The sequence below is a fragment of the Phyllostomus hastatus genome, unplaced genomic scaffold (genome assembly GCF_019186645.2).
Source record: "Phyllostomus hastatus isolate PE091 unplaced genomic scaffold, TTU_PhHast_1.1 phas_scaffold_78, whole genome shotgun sequence".
Lineage (NCBI taxonomy): Eukaryota > Metazoa > Chordata > Mammalia > Chiroptera > Phyllostomidae > Phyllostomus > Phyllostomus hastatus.
Genome location: NW_025334041.1, coordinates 45,182,832 through 45,205,345, shown reverse-complemented (window position 1 = coordinate 45,205,345; position 22,514 = coordinate 45,182,832). Strand labels below are relative to the sequence as shown.

Sequence of the window (22,514 nt, the reverse complement as noted above, 5' to 3'; positions counted from 1 at the left end):
TAAATTCATAAGTGAAAAACTTATTTTCTGGACTGTAGATTCATGAAGATTTTTCTATATGCTATGTACATTATCAAAAAGTGTGTGTTCTATTGCTCTGGGAAGTACAGAAAAGTTTTATAATAACACTTATTCTTGTTAGGTGTTAACACTCATGCTCAGAGATAAATTATGTGAAAAATATAATAAGTTTGGGCATGCGCTGCATACTTGGACTACAAGGTTAACATATGCATCATTAGAGTTAGAAATATGCAACTTGATTACTTTGAATAGATGCATAGATACCTTAACTGAGACTGTCTCTCTTCTGATACCTCCAGTTCACCTTGAAGAGTACTTACCTTCAAACTTAAAACAAAGAAAAACATTATTGAACTGGTTGTGTATATGGAAGGGGCGGGCTGGGGAAGTCATTCTTAGTTTCAGACCACTGAGTCCATTCTAGCTATTTAGCCACAAACATTTAACTGGCATTTTGAACAAACTTGCCAAATGTTATTCTCAGAATGTTATCAGGACATATCATTTACAGTTGAGGAAACTAAGACCCAGAGAGGCAAGTTATTTTTCCATATTCATTCAACAAACATTTTTGAGCCTTATGTAGCAATTACTGTACAGAAGTCAACAGTATTGGGTTTCTATTCTCATGGAGCTCACAGTCTGGTTCCCCAACAGATTGTTCATCAGTCTCACTCCATTGGCTTTAAAAAATACCAATTCCAGAATTACTAAATCAGAATCTTAAAAGGCCCTGCAAACCTGGGGTTTTAAGCTCCCCAGGTAATGCTGACATGCTCCCAAGTATGGAAACTCCTGACCTAATTAATCCTGTCATCTCAACAGAACAGGCAGGTGCTTAGGATGCAGAAGCAGGGATAGACACTGACCCTGACCTCCAATTTGGAGCATCTTCCAAAAAATCGGTGAATCTTCATTATTGCCAAGAAACTAATTCTTGCTTTAAGTTTGAAGTTAAAATATTGCTGCTTTGTCATAATTTTTTAGTTTTCCAGTTGCAGTTGACATACAATATTATATTAATTTCAGGTGTACAACCCATGATCAGACAGTTGTAACCCATATGAAGTGATCTCTCTAATAAGCCTAGTACCCGCCTGGCACCATACATAATTATTACAATGTTATTGACTATATTCTCTATGCTGTACTTTACATTTCCATGACTATTTTTATATATTGTTGTAATTTTTACTTATAAATATCTATGCCTTTTAAATTTGATGACTTTTTAATAGAAAACAAATTTTGCATTTTGAGAATATTTTTGGATAAAGCACTTACCCCCAAGTGAGTGTAGTTTAGTTCATTTTCTCACCTATGAAGCAAGGGAGTTAAATTGGATGATCTCTAAGATTCCTTTCAGATCTAGAAATCTATGGTAAAAGATGTTCTAAGCTATTTTTAAACCTCTTCTTTTATAGCTGTGGAAAATACGGCTTGAACCTCTAGGTCAGTTTGCTTTTCTTTCATTAGTAATTTTGTTGAAGGACTTGCCAGAAAGTTTGTTTCTTTAAGCCATCTCGGGGGTGACTTTTCTTATGTGAGTGTTTGTTTTACTTTACAACTTGATGGTTTATTTCAGTCAGCACTCTGGAAGCTCATCGGCTGCCAGATAATGGTCTGGTCATTTGATCTCCTTGTGTTGGTCCTTTGGTTGCATGGCCTCTCTTATTTTGATAAAGTGGCTATTAATAGCCTTCACAGCTTTAATTGTTTAACTGTTGCTGATGAGTATTAAAAGTTCCCCAAAAGGACAGCCTTTCATTGTCATATGCCCTTTGCCTTTCCAGTCCTCTCTCCTCCCAACAGTCCTTTCCTTTTTCACTTAAGACATCTCTCAACATCTCTCAACATCTCTCAGACATCAAATGGACTATAGCCAGGGTAGCAACACTTCAAAAATATTTGAGAATCCCCTCTCTTGCCTGATTTACAAAAAAAAAATACTAAGATACCCAGTTAAAGTTGAGATAAAGAATAAACTTTTAATATAAGCATGTCCCATGCAATATTTGGAAAATACTAAAAAATTATTTATTGTTTACTGACATTCAAATTTAACTGGACATCCAATATTTTAATTCGCATCCCTACAGAGGGTAGATATCCTAATGTTTTCCTAAGTCCATCTAGTGCTTTACAGTCTAAATTTCTTTGAGTTTTGCTCCTAATTTAACCCCTGAATGTTATGTTTGTAACAACTAATACTGCCTTTGCATGAAATGTAGTGGATGTTGTGTGCCCACCTACACACAACTCCCTTTAGTTGTGAGAATATAAGAACAGAAATGACTTCGCTTGAGAAACCCAAGCTAGTTATTTTTCTCTTTTGCAATATTTTATTATATATTTCAAAGATACATATAAGCAAAGGTAGTGATATAATGCATTGCACACAATTTATTTACAGGCTAGTCAATTTTTTCTTGTTCTTTGGTTGGGCAGGTAGGCGGGTGGGTATGGGTTTTTATACCACCATCCTTATTTAAGTCAGTGGTTTTGAACCATGGCTGCACATTACAATCACCTGGAGAGCTTTTACACTCTCCATCCCTGCTTGTCTCCCTGACCAATTAAATCAGAATCCCTGGCTGTGGAGTCAGCATTAATAGTGGTTAAAGCTGCCAGACGATACCAATGTGCAGCCAGGGCTGAGAACCACTTCCCTAAATGAAAATGGGAAATTCAAAGAACCATTTTTACTGCTAAATCATGCCCTTATATTTCAAACTTCTTTTCAAAATTTATTATCATTAAGCATATTATATTAAAACTTACTATATTTATTATATTAAAGCACATCATATATTATAAAGATCACCTTTTTAAAAGGATTTTATATGATTTTAATCATGTCACTGATTCATTATTAATTTTCTAGAAGTGTATAAATTAGCTTTGGTTTTCAATTTTTTGTGTGTGATTTTCTCATGTCTTTTTCATATGTACTTTTCTGTCTCAGGTTATAAATAAATGGTTCTTAACTCTCATTAGAATCATCTGCCCCAGTGTGGCTCAGTGGATTGAGCGCTGGCCTATGAACCAAAGGGTCACTGGTTTGATTCCCACTCAGGGCACATTCCTGGTTTGTGGGCTGGGGCCCCAGAAAGGGATGTGTGAGATGCAACTATACATTGATGTTTCTCTCCCTCTCTCCTTCCCTCCCCCTCTCTAAAAATAAATAAATAAAGTCCTTTTTTAGAAAAAGAATCGTCTTAAGATGCTTTTTTAAAAATCCTCACCCAAGGATATATGTTTATTGATTTTAGAGAGAGAGGAAGGGAGAGAGAGACATCCATGTGAGAAAGAAACATCAATCTGTTGCCTCCCTAATTTCCCTGACTGGGGATAGAAACCACAATCTTCTTGGTATACAGGGTGATCCTCCAACCAACTAAGTTACCTGACCAGGGCTTAGGATGCTTTTAAAAAAAATTTTTCTGACATCTCCTGCTGGAGGCTCTGCTCTAATTAGCCTGGTGTAGAGCCCAGATATTGTTGTTTTATAAAAGATGCTGGGTTCAGGTGGAGTTAAAAGCCAGTATTTTTATATATGTCAAATATACACCTACCTGATCATCTGAATTTCCTAGGGAACTTTCAAAATGTATATCTGCCCTGACTGGGTGGCACAGTTGGTTGGAACATCATTCTGTACACAAAAGGGTTGTTTCCATTCCCAGTCAGGGCACATATCTAGGTTGCAGGGTTGATCCCCTGTTGAAGTGCATTTGGGAGGCAACAAAAGGATGTTTCTCTCTCTCTCTCATTCTCTCTCTCTCTCTCACTTTCTCACAGACACACACACTCTAGCTCTCTCTTTAACACTTTCTTTCTCCCTTCCTCTCTCTCTAAAATTAATGAATATATCCTCAGGTGAGGATTAAAACAAAGAGACAAACAACAACAAACCTATACATCTAATTGACTTGCTTAATAAAGTCAAAGGAATTTTTAGAGGTTCTAGGTGGAGAAATGAGGGGTTGACAAATGGCCTTCAGAGTAATGAGTATAAATGAGGAATTCCTGTTGAAGTGCCAAAGTACTTTGGGGAATAAGGATAAGGATGTCTAATATCTTAGAAATATTTTACTTCCTCTGCTACACTTCAATGTAAACTTATTCTGTAGCTTGGAAATCTTCAGAAAATGCTGCCACTCCTAGGTGCACTGATGCATGTCCACATCCACATGTAGTGAATGCCCACTGCCCAGCCCCCACCCTTGGAAATCCTAATTCAGGAGATTCAGAGTAAGTCCCCAACACCAGCACTTGAAACCTTTCCCAGGACCATTGTCATGAGCGGCCAGCTTTGGTCATCACAATTCGTCCCATTAACAACAGTCATGTGTGGTAGCAGTAAAATCATTGGTGAAACTGAGGTTTTGCAACTTGGGGAAAAAAACTAGAGTCTGATTCTTACTAGGCCTCCCTCAGATCTACCTGGTCTTTTTTCTGTTTGAGTGTCTGTATAAAGAAAGAAATGACCTTTCTAAAATAGGAAAGAAGAAGACCAAGGAGGAAGTGTCTTGAAGAAAATAATACGGTAAAAGTGTTTACAATAGACTTAATCTTCTGCTCAGTGATATAACAGAGAGGAAACCTGGCATACATTATCAACAATTATGAGGCACCAACCCAAACATTTCATTCGTTCAGCAACTCCTGAGTACCTACTAAGAGACGAGGACTGAGCTAGACCCTGGGAATTTAGGGTATGGTATTGCCTCGAGGAATTCACAATCTAGAAGAGGAGACCAATAATACAGTGGGGGAAAAATGGAAAATTATATGAAGTAGAGACTACAGACACAGTCGGGGGGGTAGGGGGGGCAGAGGTGAGGGGAGACTTCAGAGAAGCAGAAGACCAAACCAGGCTTTTGAAAGATACAATGATAAGGTGTGGGGTAAATGGAAGGAGAGTGAAGGTAAAGAAATGGTATTTCTTAGAGTGAACGGAAATCCAAGTGTGAAAGAGTTCCTGAATTACAAACAGTTCTACTACACTGTCACATAATGTTTTGGAGGATTTGGGGGCAGGCACAAGGCAAAGTGGTAGTGTTGCCATGTGTCAAACTCCATTCACACACATCAGCCCAGTTATTCCTAGATATTATGATGTTCCTAGAGTGGCCATAGTTAGATGAGAGAAGCCAACCAGCTTTGTTAGCCTACAACAAAAGACATACAATCTTCATTTGTCAGATTCTGCTGCAAAAATCCTCATCCTCCAGACTAATCTTTTCATACCATCCTGATTGGTCTTTGGTTGCATTTGCTGCTAGAATTCTTTTTTATGTTAGATTCCTAAATTTTCAACTTCCCTATACATAAACATTTATTTTTGCATAATAAATGTTCTCCAGTGTTCTGTGGTTGGTCACAAGAGCCTGATTTCATCATGAATGTAATTTCAGTTTGGTGAAAACCTAACTTTTCACCATAAGGAGTTGTATTAACCAACACTGGAAACTCCCACACTCTGGTGGTCACCGCATAGGCACCCAACTGGTAACTCACACTCACTCCTCTTCTATTAATGTGCTTCAGTTGGGAACAATGGTTTTAGACGTTGTTGTGCACTTAATTTGTTATTATCAGGTATGTTGTTCAAATACACAGACAAAGGGTCACATAACAAACACCAGTTTACTTACCACACGGTTTAACAGCATCTTAACATTTTGCTCTCTTTGTGCCAATTCATTTTTTTACAAACTGAAACTTTGAAGATGCAGTTTGTTAAAGCTCCCTATCTCTTCCAAACTTCACTCCCCTTCTCCGCAAAGGTAGCACTATCCTCCTCTTAGTATTTAGCATTGTCATGCATTCTCTGAAACATTTCCTACTTGCATGTATGTCTATAAACAACACCTCTTATTGATTTATAAGTTTTTATACTTTGAATAACTGTATCCTCAAAGTATCCATCTGTGCCTTGCATTTTTATTGAAATTAAGCGTTTGAGATTTATTGATGATTACACAGATTTAGTTCATTTGCGTTAAGTACTACATAACATTCAATTTATTACCCTACCAAAATATATTTTTATTGCATACAGGTAGATATTTGGGTGTTTTCCAATTTTTTATGATCATAAAGCTATAGTGAACATTTTTATACCCATGTCCATGTGTTCAAACATATTGGGTTTTTATTCTTAGTCATTTATTCTGCTCATATAAATAGTATTTACCATGTAACAAAAAAAAAGATCAACCATCCTAACAGTCTTACACATGTCAACATATTCAACTTTAAAACATATTATAATATGTCCCCCATGAAGACATGTAAGCCACACCTCTGCACCATAATTTAATTTAAGGTGTAATCAAATGTGAATACAGAATTAGAAAGAAGGCTAATACCTTCAAAATCCTGGAGCCAGTTTAAGAACTGACCTTGCCCCTTTTTCTGTGTTCTTGACATATAAGTAGTCAGAGTTGGCTTGATTCACAATTCCCCTGGAGCTGGATCCAACTGACTCTAATATTTAGCTAGAATTGAATATCAGTTTTGTTAAAAGTGTGCATATTACCCACTGATTGCCCTGTGGGCAGTTTGATTTTTATTGATTTGATTTCACTTATTAGTGCCTACTATGTACAGATCACCATGCTAGGTGCTCTGGTGTGTCCAAAGATGAAGACCTCTTTAGAAGGACTTAGAAGACCACAGGAAGAGATGCTCAAGAACAGTCATCAGTTGAATTTTGGCATCTGAGGTAGAGTTTTTATTTCCTCCCTAGTGACACTCGGGAAATGCTTGTCTCATGCTGTTGGTGAATAATTTCTGAGTACTATGGATCATACTGAAGAGAATGAAATCCTTGCAGCAACCCAGAGGTTCTGTGTGGACAGGCCGGTCTTCAGTCATCTGGTCCTCCAGGAGAGGCTACACAAGAAGGACAAGATTCCAGATTCCATTGGGGATAAGCTGAAACAGGCATTCACGTACGTTGTGTTTTAATCTGTTGCCTTTATTCCTGTCATTCCTTATGAAAGAAGCAAGATAAATTTATAAGGAAAACCTGGTGAAATGGAGAAAAAAATGAATGGTGAGCACTCATGATTTGCAGAACTGTCCACAGGGTTCAGGCAGTGATAGATATTTGACTGAGCATGGGCTTTATTATGTATTTCACCATATTTATTAAGTTCTTACCATGCCTTGGGGATGTATGTGTAAAAGTTTATATAAGTAACCTGCTTTCCATTTCTCTAACACTTTCAGAATATCCACCTCTTCCCTTTGTCTCTCAGAATGCTCCAACCACTCTCTTTTTTCTACCCTCAACTTCTACCACATTCGGCAACAGCCTGAATCTAGGTCCCCAAACTGAGGTCCCTGTGTTCTATGACTCTTAATTCCAGAGACACTTACACAGCCATGTTGCTGGCCAGAAAATGTTAATATATGTGTGCCTGTTGATAGCTCCCAAACTTCGAAACCAAACCATTTGATTATCACCTCCTGAACCCTTGAGCCCACACCTTCTGTGTTCTGTGTTTATTTAAGCTTCATAGTGGCCCTGTGCTCAAGGTATAATCACCAGGAGAGGTGAAAAATGTATATACTGGAGTCAAACTGTATGAGCTTTAATCATAGCCCCAACCACCTACCAGCTGTATGCTTGAGTTTCCTGCTCTGTAAAATGGGGGTAATAATACTTACATCATAGAGTTGTTGGGGGTTAGGCATATGGCAAGCACTTTATAAATGTAGCTATTATTAATATCTCAATTTTCTAAATAACATACCAAATCTAGTTTGTTTCACTCAAATTCATTGCTCTTGCCTCAGATGCCTCAGGTTTTGTTTTCAATTACCAGCTACTCTTAACCACTAAAGATGCTATGTAAAATACCATGATATCATCTATGCTGCAATAATGTATTATATTTTGAATGGAATGAATTACTTCCTTGAGGATTTAAGGTTTTCGGAGTGGCAATGGAATTCATCTATCCATACCCTTACTCAGTGATGTCTTTGATTATTGGCATAGTCTGGCCAAAGGACTGGCCAAGGCCCAGAACATGGTCTATGTATCAAAGTTAATTGAACCCATAGGGATTAAATGCAAGGCCTTGGTTTTATCAGCTTGGTGTTCCACCTAACCAAGAAAACAAGACGTAATAGATTCAGCTACTAAACTCCATTGACAAATGGTGTTTTGAGTTTACCTAATCAAAGACCCTAAAGCAATGGATATATATTAATAAAGCTCAGAATATGTGCATAAATCTCCTTTATTTTATAAGGAAGGGGGAAACTAAATGGGCAGATGCTGGTCAGTGGTTCCATATTCAAGAATTAACTCATTCAGTAAATAATTGCCCTACTTCTCTTTTATACCAATACAGGAACTACAGTAAGGATTTCATCTATTAAAATAATAGCTTCTTCCCCTGGCTGGATGGCTCAGTTGGTTGGAGTGTCATCCCATGCTCCAAAAGGTTGCAGGTTCGACCCCCCAGTTAGGGGCACATACCTAGCTTGCAAGTTCAATCCCCTGTTGAAGCACATATGGGAGGCAACTGATAGATGTTTTTCTCTCTCCCTCCCTCTGCTCCTTTCCTTCCTCTTTCTCGAAAACCAATAAAAATATCTTTAGGTGAGGATTAAAAAATAGCTTCTGGGTCTACAGCCATACCACCCTGAATGCTCCCAATCTCATCTGAAAAAAATAGCTTCTGGGTTGTCTCAATTCATCTGAAGCTGAATCTTTCTTATTTTTCAAAGTCAGTTGTAGAGTATTATTATGGAGTCAGTTTAGATGTTCCCAACAACGCAAAATTGCAAGAAGCAGTTCTTCTTGTCTCTGATCTCTGCAGAATGAAAAGGTTATCCTCAGCACCAGTGGTGAATGTTTTCCTTATCATTCCAGGATATAAGGAAGGGAAAATCCCTTGGTTTAAAGTCTACGGAAATGTTCCTCATTTTTTTCTCTTTCTTTGTCCTCCCAGATGTACTCCTAAGAAAATAAGAAATATCATCTATATGTTCTTACCCATCACTAAGTGGCTGCCAGCATACAAATTCAAAGAGTACGTGCTAGGTGACTTGGTCTCAGGCATAAGCACTGGGGTGCTGCAGCTCCCTCAAGGTCAGTATATTTACTTATCTCTGTTTGTTTCTCTTAATTGCCATCTCCTCAAACAATTGCTTGACTTTTTCTCTGTTTAATTTCATCATGATTGCAAATTTATAGATTTTGTATTATTCCAGTAAACTTTACCTGTCTAAAAGAATTCTTCAGAAAATGTAACCTTTAAAAAACCCCTGAGATAGTAGTAGCAGAATATAGTGATATTGTTTTGTATATCAGTCCGGGTGGGAACTAGCTGGGTTACTCAGTCACTCTGTGAAATGTTGTTGGCATTGTCATGATGAAGGTTCTTGATGACAAGTTCATATTCTGATGACAACAGACCATGAAACACTGAATTCCTCTGCATTTGTGTGATTGTGATATGTGATATAAGAATTTAAGAACATCTCAGTAATTTATTCATGTAGTCACACTTGTTTATCAAGCATCTGCCCAGCCCTGCCTGTCCTTATAGAACTAACTCTCGAATCAGGAAGAGAGACGTGAAGCAAATAAAAGTACGTGTAAAATTTTAATTACAAATGATGTTAAACACTAGGATGGAAAATGCAAGGCACTATGAGATAATCACAGGAAGAACTAATTTAAGTAGGCAAATCGCACACACACACACACACACACTCTTTAGCCCCAACTGGTGTGGCTCAGTGGACTGAGCAATGGCCTATGAACCAAAGGGTCTCTGGTTTGATTCCCAGTCAGGGCACATGCTTGGGTTGCAAGCTAGGTCCCCAGTAGGGGCCATGCGAGAGGAAATTGATATTTCTCTCCCTTTCTTTCTCCCTCCCTTCCTCTGTCTAAAAATAAATAAAATCTTAAAAAAACTCTATAAGGAAATGAGATTTGAGCTGTGACCTAAAGGAGGAGGCAGATAAAGAATGAGAGGAAATGCATTTCAGGCAAAAAGAATAGCATGTGTGAAGGCATTTGGCAGGAAAAATATTGGGTGTTTGAAGACTTGCTTTGAAAATTAAAAGAAAGAAATTGTTCTTGGAGCAAAGTGGGCAGGGGCATGTCTACCCAGCCTTGTAAGCCACTATTGGATTCATTCTGACTACAGTGAAAGCTATCAGCATGCTTTTCACTGAGATTGCCATTTTGAGACAGATTTAGTTGGTGGGAAGGGTACCAGAATGAATGTGGGGAGATCAATTAGAGGTGACAATGACTGAGTATAAGCAAAGGTGATAATGGCTCCAACTGCCTCTAGGTCAGCTGGCCAAAAATCTATTCCCCTCTCTAATTTCCCAAAAATTAATTATCAAATGATCAATTGTCAAAAAATCACATCCCCTAATGATCATGTGGCTGAGTTATAAACTTTCCAAGTGTCTGATTTACCAAATCTACTGAATCTATTAAATAAAAGCCTTAAGTCAGGTTTAGGACAGTTTTCCATAGCCACTTGGGGACCAACATCCCAATGATAGAGAAAGACAGATTCAGAGGCAGAGGTGAGAGCAGGGAGGGAGCAAAGGGGCCCAGCATCCGACACAGGAAACAAATTAACTGACATTCAGCCCAGCTGGACTGACAAGGCTACAGGAAATGACTGCAGTTAATCCATGCAAAGTAATACTGGGAGGAAATCTTCAGGATTTAGCCTAGTTGGGTTTTCACTAGAATGCCATTTCAAATTTCTCTTTGACCTGTTAGCCTTCTTCCATCATAAACTAGAGTGATGGTTGTAAAAATGGAAGGAATTGTAGAGATACATGCTATATTTTATGCCAAGATTAGCAAAACTGGCTATTGCAATGATTTGGAGGAGAATAAGGAAACAAGATGTGTCAAGAATTACTTTAAGGCAGACTTCCAGCCAAGATGGAGCTGTAGGTAGACACACTATGCTTCCTTGTACAACCAAAATAAAGACAACAAAAATTTAGAAACAAAAAAAAACAACTAGTACTGACAGAAAATTGAACTGTATGGAAGTCAGACAACCAAGGAGTTAAAATAGACACATTCATCCAGACCAGTAGGAGGGGCAGAGTCAGGCAGCCGGGTGTAGAGGGGTGGCAGCAAAAAAAGCAGTGGCTGGTGGATCCCGGGCATGGGGTGGCAGCAGGCAGACCCAGCGAGGCAGTGATTGTGAAGCAGGGCACAGCACGCAAGGTGGCTGGCTGGCTGACCAGGTGGGCCCACATTCACCCACATTCACACACAGATAAACCAGGTGAAACTGGGAAGCAAGACAGACCATGCAACCCAAGGCCCCAGTGCAGGGAAATAAAGCCTCAAAACACCATTTGAAAACACCTGTGGGGGCTGAGGCAGCAGTGGGAGAAACTCCCAGCTTCACAGGAGAGTTCATGGAGAGACCCACAGGGTGCTAGAACATACACAAACCCACCCACATGAGAATTGGCACCAGGGGGGCCCAGTTTGCTTGGGGGAAGTGGTGGAAGGGACTGAAATCCAGCACAAAAGAGAGCAAGCAGCATTGTTCCCTCTCAGACCACTCCCCCACACACAGTGTCACCACGCAGTAACATGGGTTACCCCACCCAGGTGAACACCTGAGGCTCCGCCCCTCACTATGTAACAGGCACGTCAAGACAAAAAACATGACCCAAATGAAAGAACACATCAAAGCTCCAGAAAAAATACAACTAAGTGACAAAGAGATAGCCAACCTATCAGATGCACAGTTCAAAGCACTGGTGAGCAGGATGCTCACAGAACTGGTTGAATTTGGTCACAAATTAGATGAAAAACTGAAGGCTATGCTAAGTGAAATAAAGGAAAATGTACAGGGAACCAATAGTGATGAAAAGAAAACTGGGACTCAAATCAATAGAGTGGACCAGAAGGAAGAAAGACACAACCAAACAGAAAAGAATGGAGAAACAAGAATTCAAAAAAATGAGGAGAGGCTTAGGAACCTCCAGGACATCTTTAAATGTTTCAACGTCTGAATTATAGGGGTACCAGAAGGAGAAGAGGAAGAACAACAAGTGGAAAAGTTATTTGAACAAATAATACAGAACTTCCCCAATCTGGCAAAGGAAATAGACTTCCAGGAAGTCCGGGAAGCTCAGAGAGTCCCAAAGAAGTTGGACCCAAGGAGGAACACACCAAGGCACACCATAATTACATTAGCCAAATTTAAAATGAAAGAGAGAATCCTAGAAACAGCAAGAGATAAGGAAATCCCATCAGACTGTCAGCTGATTTCTCAAAAGAGACCTTCCAGGCAAGAAGGTGGTGGAAAAAAGTATTCTAAGTCATGAAAGGCAAGGACTTACATTCAAGATTGCTCTATCCAGCAAAGCTTTCATTTAGAATGGAAGGGCAGATAAAGTGCTTCTCAGATAAGGTCAAGTTAAAGGAGTTCATCATCACCAAGCCCTTATTATATGAAATGTTAAAGGGACTTATCTAAGAAAAAGAAGATAAAAAAACATGTACAGTAAAATGACAGAAAACTCACAATTATTAACAACCACACCTAAAACAAAAACAAAAACAAACTTAGCAAACAACTAGAACAGGAAGAGAACCACAGAAATGGAGATCACATGGAGGGTTAGCAACAGGGGAATGGGAAGAGGAGAGGGCGGGAAATGGTACAGAGAATAAGTAGCATAAATGGTAGGTAGAAAATAGACAGGGGGAGGGCAAGAATAGTATGGGAAATGCAGAAGCTAAAGAACTTATGACACATGGACATGAACTAAAGGGAAGGAATGTGGGTGGGAGAGGGTGTGGAGGGTGGAGGGGAATAAAGGTAGGGAAATGGGACAACTGTAATAGCATAATCAATAAAATGTATTTTTTAAAAAGTATTACTTTAAGGTTACTGACTTATGAGTTGGGTGTAGGGACAGTGAGGAAGAGAAAAGGTCAAGAATGACTCTCAGATTTGTTATTTAAACACCTGGGGGGTGGAGACATAATATTTGCAGACATAATGATGGAATGTAATTAAAGGGAAGTGTGATCATGTTAAAGTCATGATGCTTGTGAGATGGACAAATGGACATTTCATGTTTATGTTTATATAGTGCACTCAAAAATATGTATGAACTAGAGACACCAATTTGGGAATATTTGACATATGGGTAACATTTAAACCATGGCAATAGACAAAGCCATCAAAGGAGACAATAAACATGTCCTCAAGTGAAGACTCCTAAGTTTATTTTATGGGCCTGCATTATCCTAATTCCAAAACCAAATAAAGACACCACAAAAAAAGAAAATTATAGATTGATATCCCTGCTGAACATAGATGCAAATATCCTCAACAAAATATTAGCAAACTGAATCTAGCAATATGTTAAAAAGATCATACACTATAATCAAGTGGGATTTATTCCTGGGATATAAGGTTGATACAATATCTGCAAATCAATAAATGTGATACATCATATAAACAAAATGAAAGATAAAAATCACATGATCTTATCAATAGATGCAGAAAAAGCATTTGCTAATATCTAGCACCATTTATGATAAAAACTCTCAGCAAAGTGGGAATAGAGGGAATGTACTTCAACATAATAAAGGCTATATACAAAAACCCTACAGCCAATATCATACTCAATGGACAAAAACTAAAAGCTTTAGTTATCCTTAAGCACAGGAATAAGACCAAGATATCTGCTTCCACCTCTCTTATTTAACATAGTACTGGGAGTCCTAGCCCCAGCAATGAGGCAAGAAGAAATAAGACATCCAAATCAGAAAGGAAGAAGTAAAACTCATTATTTACAGATGATGTGATACTGCATATAGAGAACCCTAAAGATTTCACCAAAAATTACTAGAACTGATACTTGAATTTAGTAAAGTAGCAGAATACAAAGGAAATATCCAGAAACCAGTTGCTTTTTTATACACCAATAATAAACTATCAGAACAAGAAACTAAGAAAACAATCCATTTACAATTGCATCAAAAAATAATAATAAAATACCTAGGAATAAATTTAACCAAGGATATAAAAGACCTGTACTCTGAAAATCATGATACACTGAAGAAAGAAATCGAAGAAGATACAAATAAGTGGAAGCATATACCGTGTTTATGGACAGGAAGAATTAACATCATTAAAATGCCCACACTACCCAAAGCAATCTATAAATTCAATGCAATTTCTATAAAAATATCAATGGTGTATTTCACAGAACCTAAAACAAATATTCTAGAAATTTATATGGAAAGACAAGAGACCTCCAAATAGTCACAGTAATCCTGAGAAAGAATAAATTTGAAAGTATCATACTACCCAGTATCAAACTATACTACAAGGCCATAGTAGTCAAAACAGCGCAGTACTGGCATAAAAGCTGACACAGATAAATGGAACAGAATACAGAGCCCAGAAATTAATTCACACCTTTATGGTAAATTAATGTTTGACAAAGGAGGCAAGAACACACAATGGGGTAAAGACAGTTTATTCAATAAAAAGTGTTGGGAAAATTGGATGGATACATACAAAAAAAAAATGAAACTAGACTGCCAATTTATACCATACATAAGAATAAACTCAAAATGGATTAAAGACTTAAATGTTAGACTCAAAGCCATAAAAATCCTAGAAGTAAGCGTAGGCAGTAAATTTCAGATATTTCTTGTAGCAATATTTTTTATCTGACATATCTCCTCAGGCAATGGAAACAAAAGAAAAAATAAGTGGGACTACATCAATGTAAAATGTTTTTGCACAGCAAAGGAGACCATCAACAAAACAAAAGGACAACACACTGAATGAGAGAACATATCCACCAATGATACATCTGATAAGAGGTTAATATCTAAAATTTACAAAGAACTTACACAACTCAACACCAAAAAAAAACAAAATATTCAATTAAAAGATGGACTGAGGACCTGAATAGACACTTTTCCAAAAAGGATATACAGATGGCCAATAGACATGAAAAGATGCTCAACATCACTAATAATCAGAGAAATGCACATTAAAACCACAATGAGATATCGCCTCACACCTGTCAGAATGGCTACCATTAATAAATCAGCAAACAACAAATGTTGGCGAGGATGTGTTCCCTCATGCAGCATTGGTGGAATTGCAGATTGGTGCAGCCACTGTGGAAAACAGTATGGAGTTTCCTCAAAAAATTAAAAATTCAACTACCTTATGACCCAGTGTTTCTACTTCTGGGAATATACCTGAAGAAACCTGAACTACTAATTTGAAAGGATATATACATCACTATGTTCATTGCAGCATTATTTACAATAGCCAAGATTTGGAAGCAGCCCAAGTGCCCATCAGTAGATGATGGACAAAAATGCTGTGATACATATACACAACGGAATACCATTTAGCCATAAAAAAAGAAGGAAATCTTACATTTTGCAACAGCAGGAATGGACCTAAAGAGTATTATGCTAAGTGAAATAAGCCAGTCAGAGAAAGACAAGCATCATCTGATTTCACTTATATGTGAAATCTAATAAAAAATAAATAAACTAACAAAATAGAAACAGACTCATGGATACAGAGAACAGACTGACAGCTGTCAGAGGGGAGGGGGCTTGGCCAGCTGGGTGAAAATGGTGAAAGGATTAAGCAAAAAAAAAGTCATAGACACAGACAACAGTCTGGTGATTAGTAGCGGGTAAGGGAAGTGGGGGAGTCAGAAGATGTTGAAGGGGAGATAAACAGTGCCGGAAAGTCAGAAGGGGACTTGGCTCTGGGTGGTGAACATACAATATGGTTCACGGATGATGTATTATAGAATATACCTGAAAACTATGTAATTTTATTAACTCATGTCACCCCAATAAATACAATAAAAATTTTAAAAGAAAAAAGAAAAGACTTTTTTTAAAAGAAGAAGAACCTGTAAGGGGTGGGGGCTGCGGGTGTGTGTGGTATTACAGAAAGGAAGAAAGTATTTCAAATCAAAACAGAATTATCCGGTAGGTTGTGTATTGCTGAGCAGTATAGGTCATCCCACAATCAAATTTGGATGGAAGGGGTATTTTTCTGCCAATCATTAGTCATTAAAGATAGGTGAGTATGAAAAACAAAATATAGCAACTGATTGATAAATCATTTAAATTAGTAAAAAATATTTTGTCAAAGATGGCACATTGCTGCATGCTTCTATTTCTAATTCATTTAAAATACCCATAGAACCAGGGTAAACAAGGACAAATGGTGTAAATAGCAAGGACAAAGGAAATGGGAAAGGAGACACTGTGGAGCAGTGGGGGAATAAAAGATGCCAACCTATGAACAAGTGACAACTGAATTATCAGAGTGGAGGAATTTGATATTTAGGTGCCTGCCCTCCAGAACATTGGAAAATTGGAGGCTCCAAGTATTGTCAAAGGTGAGAGCCAAGTAAGAGCTAGAAGCAGGGTATTCAGTTGAAAATCTGAATAATAAGTCACACATAGACACTCAGGTCCCCACATCTATACCTTGCAGTGGATGGTGGAATGAAAATATTTTAAGCTGTCCAGAGGATTAAGTAAAAGTCTACACATTGAACTGTCAGCTAACAAAGGCTCTTCCTGGCCTATTCAGCTCTAGAGAGCCTGCAAGAACTGATAGCCCAAGACAGGCAGTGAACTGCTCCTGGAGACAAGAGCTATAGTGATAACCTGGGGGTCCCCAGTGAAGATGCTGGCTGGTCATCCAGTTGCCCTACAATAAAGCCCATCAGTAAACAAAGTGGGCCAATGCCCATGAACCTTCAAGGACAGAAAACCATCCAAACAGAAGGAAGAAACTCTTTGGGAACATAAATAATGGAGAGGACAAAATAAAAAATATTTGTACTACAATGTCCTTAGCAAGATATAAAAACATATTGAATCCATGAATCAAGAACAGGACACAATTTTTAAAAGAACTTTCAGAGAATAAGAAGAGCTCATAGAAATTAAAAATATGATAGCTGGAGTGAAATATTCAGTCCAAGGGTTAGTAGATAAAGTAGAGAGAATCTCCCAGAGGTAGAAGAAAAAGATAAATAAATGGATAATAAGAGATAAATTTCAGAGGCTCGATACTGTTGTTCTTTCATATATCTACTGGGAGTTCCAGAAAGAAGAGGGTAAACGGAAGAGAAGAAATTGTGAAAGAATAGTCTCAGAATTGAAATACATGAGTTTTCAGACTGAAGGCAATACCAGGAACCCAGCAAACTAAGTGAAAAATTACTTAAAATAGTGCACACCATAGTAAAACATCAGGATACCAGGGATAAATAGATCCCAAAGCTTTCTAAAATGAAAAAAAAATGTCACATAAGTATGATATAACTAAGGGGAAACTGAAGTGATACACAAAATAGAAAGTCAGTAGTTTGTCTAAGACCTTCAAACTAAGAAATATGATCTAAATATATTATTTAGAAAAATTTCAACCCCACACCATGTATATTACATTGTCATGGGGGCTGCCCTGTGCCCAGTAAGGTGTTCAGCAGCATCCCTGGCTTCTGCCTGTGAGATGCCAATAGCGACCCTTGTCCCCAGTCATAATAATAAAATGTCTCCATACATTGTCAAATGTCCCCTGGGGGCAAAACCTCTCCATTGAGTACTGCTGATTTAGAAAAATGGAAATAAATGATAGAAAAACATCTAAGAGAGTTGGAGGTGAGTGCGTCTGTGGGTGAACTGTGGAGGTCAGGCAGAAGAGTGCCAGCTCTTCCTTGGAGCCTTGTCATACTGCTTTGCTTTTTTTTTTTTTAACTAGAGATATGAGTTTCTTTGCAAGAGATAAAATTTGTTTTTTAAAGAAGACAACATCCAAGTGTCTATAGTATTACATGTGAAACAGGAATGCTTTCTGACTTTTTTTGCTAAAATTATTTTTTTAGTAACATGACACTGAATTATGTGAATTTTCTAGTTATCTCAGATGTTTGGGTGAGGCCCCAAAGCTGAGAACAAAAGGTATTTATCGCGTCCACATTCTGAGGAGGAATTCCAGACCATCTATGCAAAATTATGAGTGAGAGAAAGGTTGCTATTTAGAAGCAAAATGAGGATTTTCTAGAGGTGAAATCCCTATACATTTCCTCTCCATCTAAAATCATGGAAGGAAGGAAGCACTGCAAGAGAACCACTCGGCTGCTGGACATGTGTCCTCCGGAGTTTGTGGGAACTGTTCCCTAATTCTCGCAAGGAAAAAAAAGTCTACAAGTAAAAGGGTGTGAATTGCCTATTACAGCAGAGTAAAGAGAGAGCCCTCCAGTGGGTATGGCCTGCACTTCCAAATTTTCTTGGGTTAAAGTGCAAAGCTTTGCCTTTGGATAACTGAGGGCCCCGAAGGTTACCAGGCTTGGCTCATTTGAAAGGTACCACCCAAGAATACAGCCTACAGGATGAGCCTGGATGCAATATAAGAACCTGGGACCTGTAAGGGCTGTATTCCCTGGCTTTACGCTGGCCAGGGAAGTGGTACAGGGGCAGTTCCTTATTGAAAGAACCCACAAAATCACCCCATTAGAGAAACAGCCAGCATTTGGGCATCAACACTAGATTACAATTGTGCCAGTCAAGTAAGACTTCCTACCCTTATCTAAAGTTGGAGAAGAATAAAGCAGAAAAAAATCTACCTCCTGGCATAGAGGACATGACAAGAGAAACTCTCAGCCTGGACCCTCTAAGCACAAATGTAGGATTATGTGTAGGTTCAGGGCGGAAGGGCCTGCCAGTTAGGAAGACACACCTGCTTAAGTTAACACGATGTTCACTTGTTTGTCAGAGATAAAGAACCAATAGAAAAATACATATGAACCTGTTTTCTAATGACCTCCCGTTTCTCTTTGGTATTTAACCCCACAGGTTTAGCCTTCGCAATGTTGGCAGCTGTGCCTCCGGTGTTTGGCCTGTACTCTTCATTTTACCCTGTTATCATGTATTGTTTTTTTGGAACCTCCAGACACATTTCCATAGGTAAAAGCTGATACTTTATATTTTAGTCCCTTTCCTTTTGGATTTCTAAGTTTTGCGATGTGCCCAAAAAGTCGTGTGTTTGTTATTAGAACATCTGCTTAATGATAACTTGCTTAATAATATTAAAATTGCTTAATAATATTAATAATAATATAAAGCAATAATTTGGTTAATAACTTACTACATACTCAATAGGTGCTTTTAAAAAATACACTCCCATCAATATTTCTAGAACTAATGGCTTTCTTATAATCTTGGCATGATGAAAAAAAGACAATTTCATTATGTAAGAAGAGCAATTGATAAAATCTGTGAAATAAGTGCTTTAGTTCATAAATTTGCTAGCATCTGGTTTTTCTTTCTATTTATTTTATTAGTGGTACTGCAAATTCCTAATTACTGTACATGTATTGCATTTTCATCTGACTTTAGGCTCTAAATTGTACATGGATTCCCTTTAGTGTATTTAGTATCAGATTTATGTGGATTTTACAAGTGTTGGTGCTGCATGGGGCTGCCACCAGCAAACACAGGCACAGTGTTTCAGATGTCTGTCCCTAGGTAAGAAATACCCCCCAAATTTAGCAGTTTAAAACAAGAATCATTTTGTTATGGGTCACAGCTCCTGTGGGCAGGATCTGGGAAAGGCTTATCTGGGCAGTTCTGGCTCAGGGTCTCATGCAGTCGAGAGTCAGAAGGGAGGTGGGACTGGAGCAGCTGCAGGAAGCCGGAATCTCTCTCTCTCTCTTGTTCTTTCTCACCCTCTCCTCTTCCTCTTGCTTCCCCTATCTCCCCCCTGGTCTCCCCTCTCCCTTCTCTACAAGTGGTCCTAATTGGAGCTTTCTCACACTCAAGGCTGCCACACAAGCAAGTCTAACAGCTCTCAGATGAAAGCTTCATCACCTTTTGTTTCCTAGCCTCAGAAGTTGGCAGTATCACTTCTGCTGCATTCTTTCAATTACCAGTATGTTTCATTCAAGTCCTCCCAGATTCAAGGAGAGGGGATTAAGAGTTAGTCGACCTCTTATGGGGAAATGTCAACATTCCAGAAAAGTCTATGGGACGGAAGATATCATCACAGTCATTTTTGGAGAATACAGTGGGCACACACACAGTTTACATATGAACCACACGCAGTGGTTTAATACTTACAGAAAGCAGTGCAATTTTTATTTCAAAGATGAGCTTTGACTTCACCTGTGTTCTCTAGCGTACTGGCAACAATCACATCAGAGACACTGAAAATGATTTCCTTGATTAATGCTTCATTTTTTCAGGTCCGTTTGCTGTTATTAGCCTGATGATTGGTGGTGTGGCTGTTCGATTAGTACCAGATGATATAGTCATTCCGGGAGGAGTAAACGCAACCAACGGTACAGAAGCAAGAGATGCTTTAAGAGTGAAAGTCGCCATGTCTGTGACCTTACTTGCAGGAATCATTCAGGTAAGATTCACAGATGGGGAAATGGGTTCTTGTGTATTCATTTCAGAAATACCTATGGAGCACTCTTGGCTGGTCTACATGGTGAGTAGAGTCAGCCTGCAAGAACCCAGAGCTCAGGGTTCATGGCACTCAGGAACACCAGCCCAACTAACTATATGCCTTACTTGAATGTGCATTCATTAGGAGGTAGCAAGCTTTGGCTGGGTACTTTAGAGATTCCAAAAGCAAGAAAAGCTTGAAGCAGGATTGGTTAGTAATGGGAATAGGGCTTCTCTTATCTGCTTGGAAGGAACAGGAACTGACATTGACAAAACATGTCCCCAGTTCTGAGGGACAGGGAAAGTATGAGTGTGCCCACTGCTCTTTGGGACTCCAAGCCATTCCAAACCTTCCAGTGTTTTTGTACAACCCGTGATTGATTTGTTAACCTCTGAACTGCTACAGGTACAAGTCTGTAGTGTTAGAAAGTATTCTGGAAAGAACTTTCGTAATGTTTCCTGTTGGTTTTAACTTCTCGGTCTATCATGTGATTTATTTGTTTCTTTGTCATTTAAAAAAATAGTTTTGCCTAGGTGTCTGCAGGTTTGGATTTGTGGCCATATATCTCACAGAGCCCTTGGTGCGCGGCTTTACCACGGCAGCAGCTGTGCACGTCTTCACCTCCATGCTAAAATACCTGTTTGGAGTCAAAACAAAGCGGTACAGTGGGATCTTTTCAGTAGTGTATGTAAGTAAGCAACTTACTGGTACTAGTTTTTCCTTCTTTATTTCCCTCCTTCTCTTCTGTATCTCTTTCACCTTCAAAGCCCACTTTTCTTTTTTTCTAAAAATGGTAATAAAATGAAAAAGATTCAATTATTCTAAAGCTTTTCTGAAAAGAACACTACAAAAGGAATTAAACCTTAATTTTTATTACTATGTTATTAATGTGTGATACTACCTACCTCACAAGGAAATTTTTGTTAGGTCTTAATTTGGTGGCTACACCTTCACCCTAACTAGCTAAAAAGACAGCTTTTTATTGAGACAGAATTATGTTCTCTTTGGGAACCAACAAATAATTTAAAGGCATTATGGGAGAGCCTATCTCTGTGAAAAACTGCTTACTCATGCAGGCAAAATAAAAGTCTATAAAAGATTTGACTAACATAATTAACTAGTTTAATCTAATAAAATATATATAGACCCTTGCACCTAACTCAGAGAAAATGTAAATTCTTTGTAAACACATAGGGAACAGTGGTAATAACTTAAATGTGAAACTGATTACAAATTCTAAAAATTTAGTATTTTTTTCACTGAGAGTATTATAATTAGAAATCAATAACTACATGTAGCTCTAAAACCCCCATACATTTAGAAACCAAAATAGCTACTTCTAAGTAACCAATGGATAAGGGAAATTTTGAAATAATTAGAACAAAGTGAGAGTTGAAGTACTACATATAAAACTTCTGAGATGCTGCTAAAGCTATTCCTGGACAGGAAGATTGATAGTCTTTGTAAGTATTGATGTGGCAGCCACTGTGCCAGGCACAGTGGTGAGTGAGCAGATGTGGCCCTTGCTCTCTTAGAACTTACAAGTCAATGGGAAAACATAACAAATCATTAATTGTATAAATATGTAATTAGTTACATATTACATTAGATGCTGTGAAGAAAAGGCACTGGCTACTATGAAACTTGAATAGGGAAACCTTTGCATTAGGGGTCTAGGAAAGTGACTTCAAGTCCATTTAAATTGAGTCCTTGATGGATTAGAATGGAATCAAACTGTAGGAACATTCCCCAAATAACTAACTTCTTCATGTCCCATAATAGTGGGTAACATGTCTCTTTCTCTGAGATTTCTCCGAATGCCTTGTCACACAGGAACTAGAACAGTTGAGCACCTGCGTCTGCTGTGAGTGTATGCTGAATAAGCAAGTTGTGTGGCTTGGGCTCAGGGGTGACCTACTATCCCAGAGTCCAGATGAGTATTGACTGGGGTGCTGAGATTGCAACCATAGGAATAATTAAATG

General features: G+C 38.3%; 1 protein-coding gene across 2 annotated transcripts in view; it reads left to right on the top strand.

Moving 5' to 3' along the window:
- Positions 1-6,834: 6,834 nt before the first annotated feature.
- SLC26A5 (solute carrier family 26 member 5) overlaps positions 6,835-22,514 on the top strand; it is a 36,464-nt gene continuing 20,784 nt past the window's right edge. For both annotated transcript variants that reach the window (XM_045828306.1, XM_045828305.1), the window contains exons 1-5: positions 6,835-6,986; positions 9,003-9,142; positions 18,938-19,048; positions 20,326-20,492; positions 21,055-21,219. In XM_045828306.1, coding sequence (XP_045684262.1) covers positions 6,835-6,986; positions 9,003-9,142; positions 18,938-19,048; positions 20,326-20,492; positions 21,055-21,219 — 735 coding nt within the window. The remainder of the gene's footprint in view (positions 6,987-9,002; positions 9,143-18,937; positions 19,049-20,325; positions 20,493-21,054; positions 21,220-22,514) is intronic.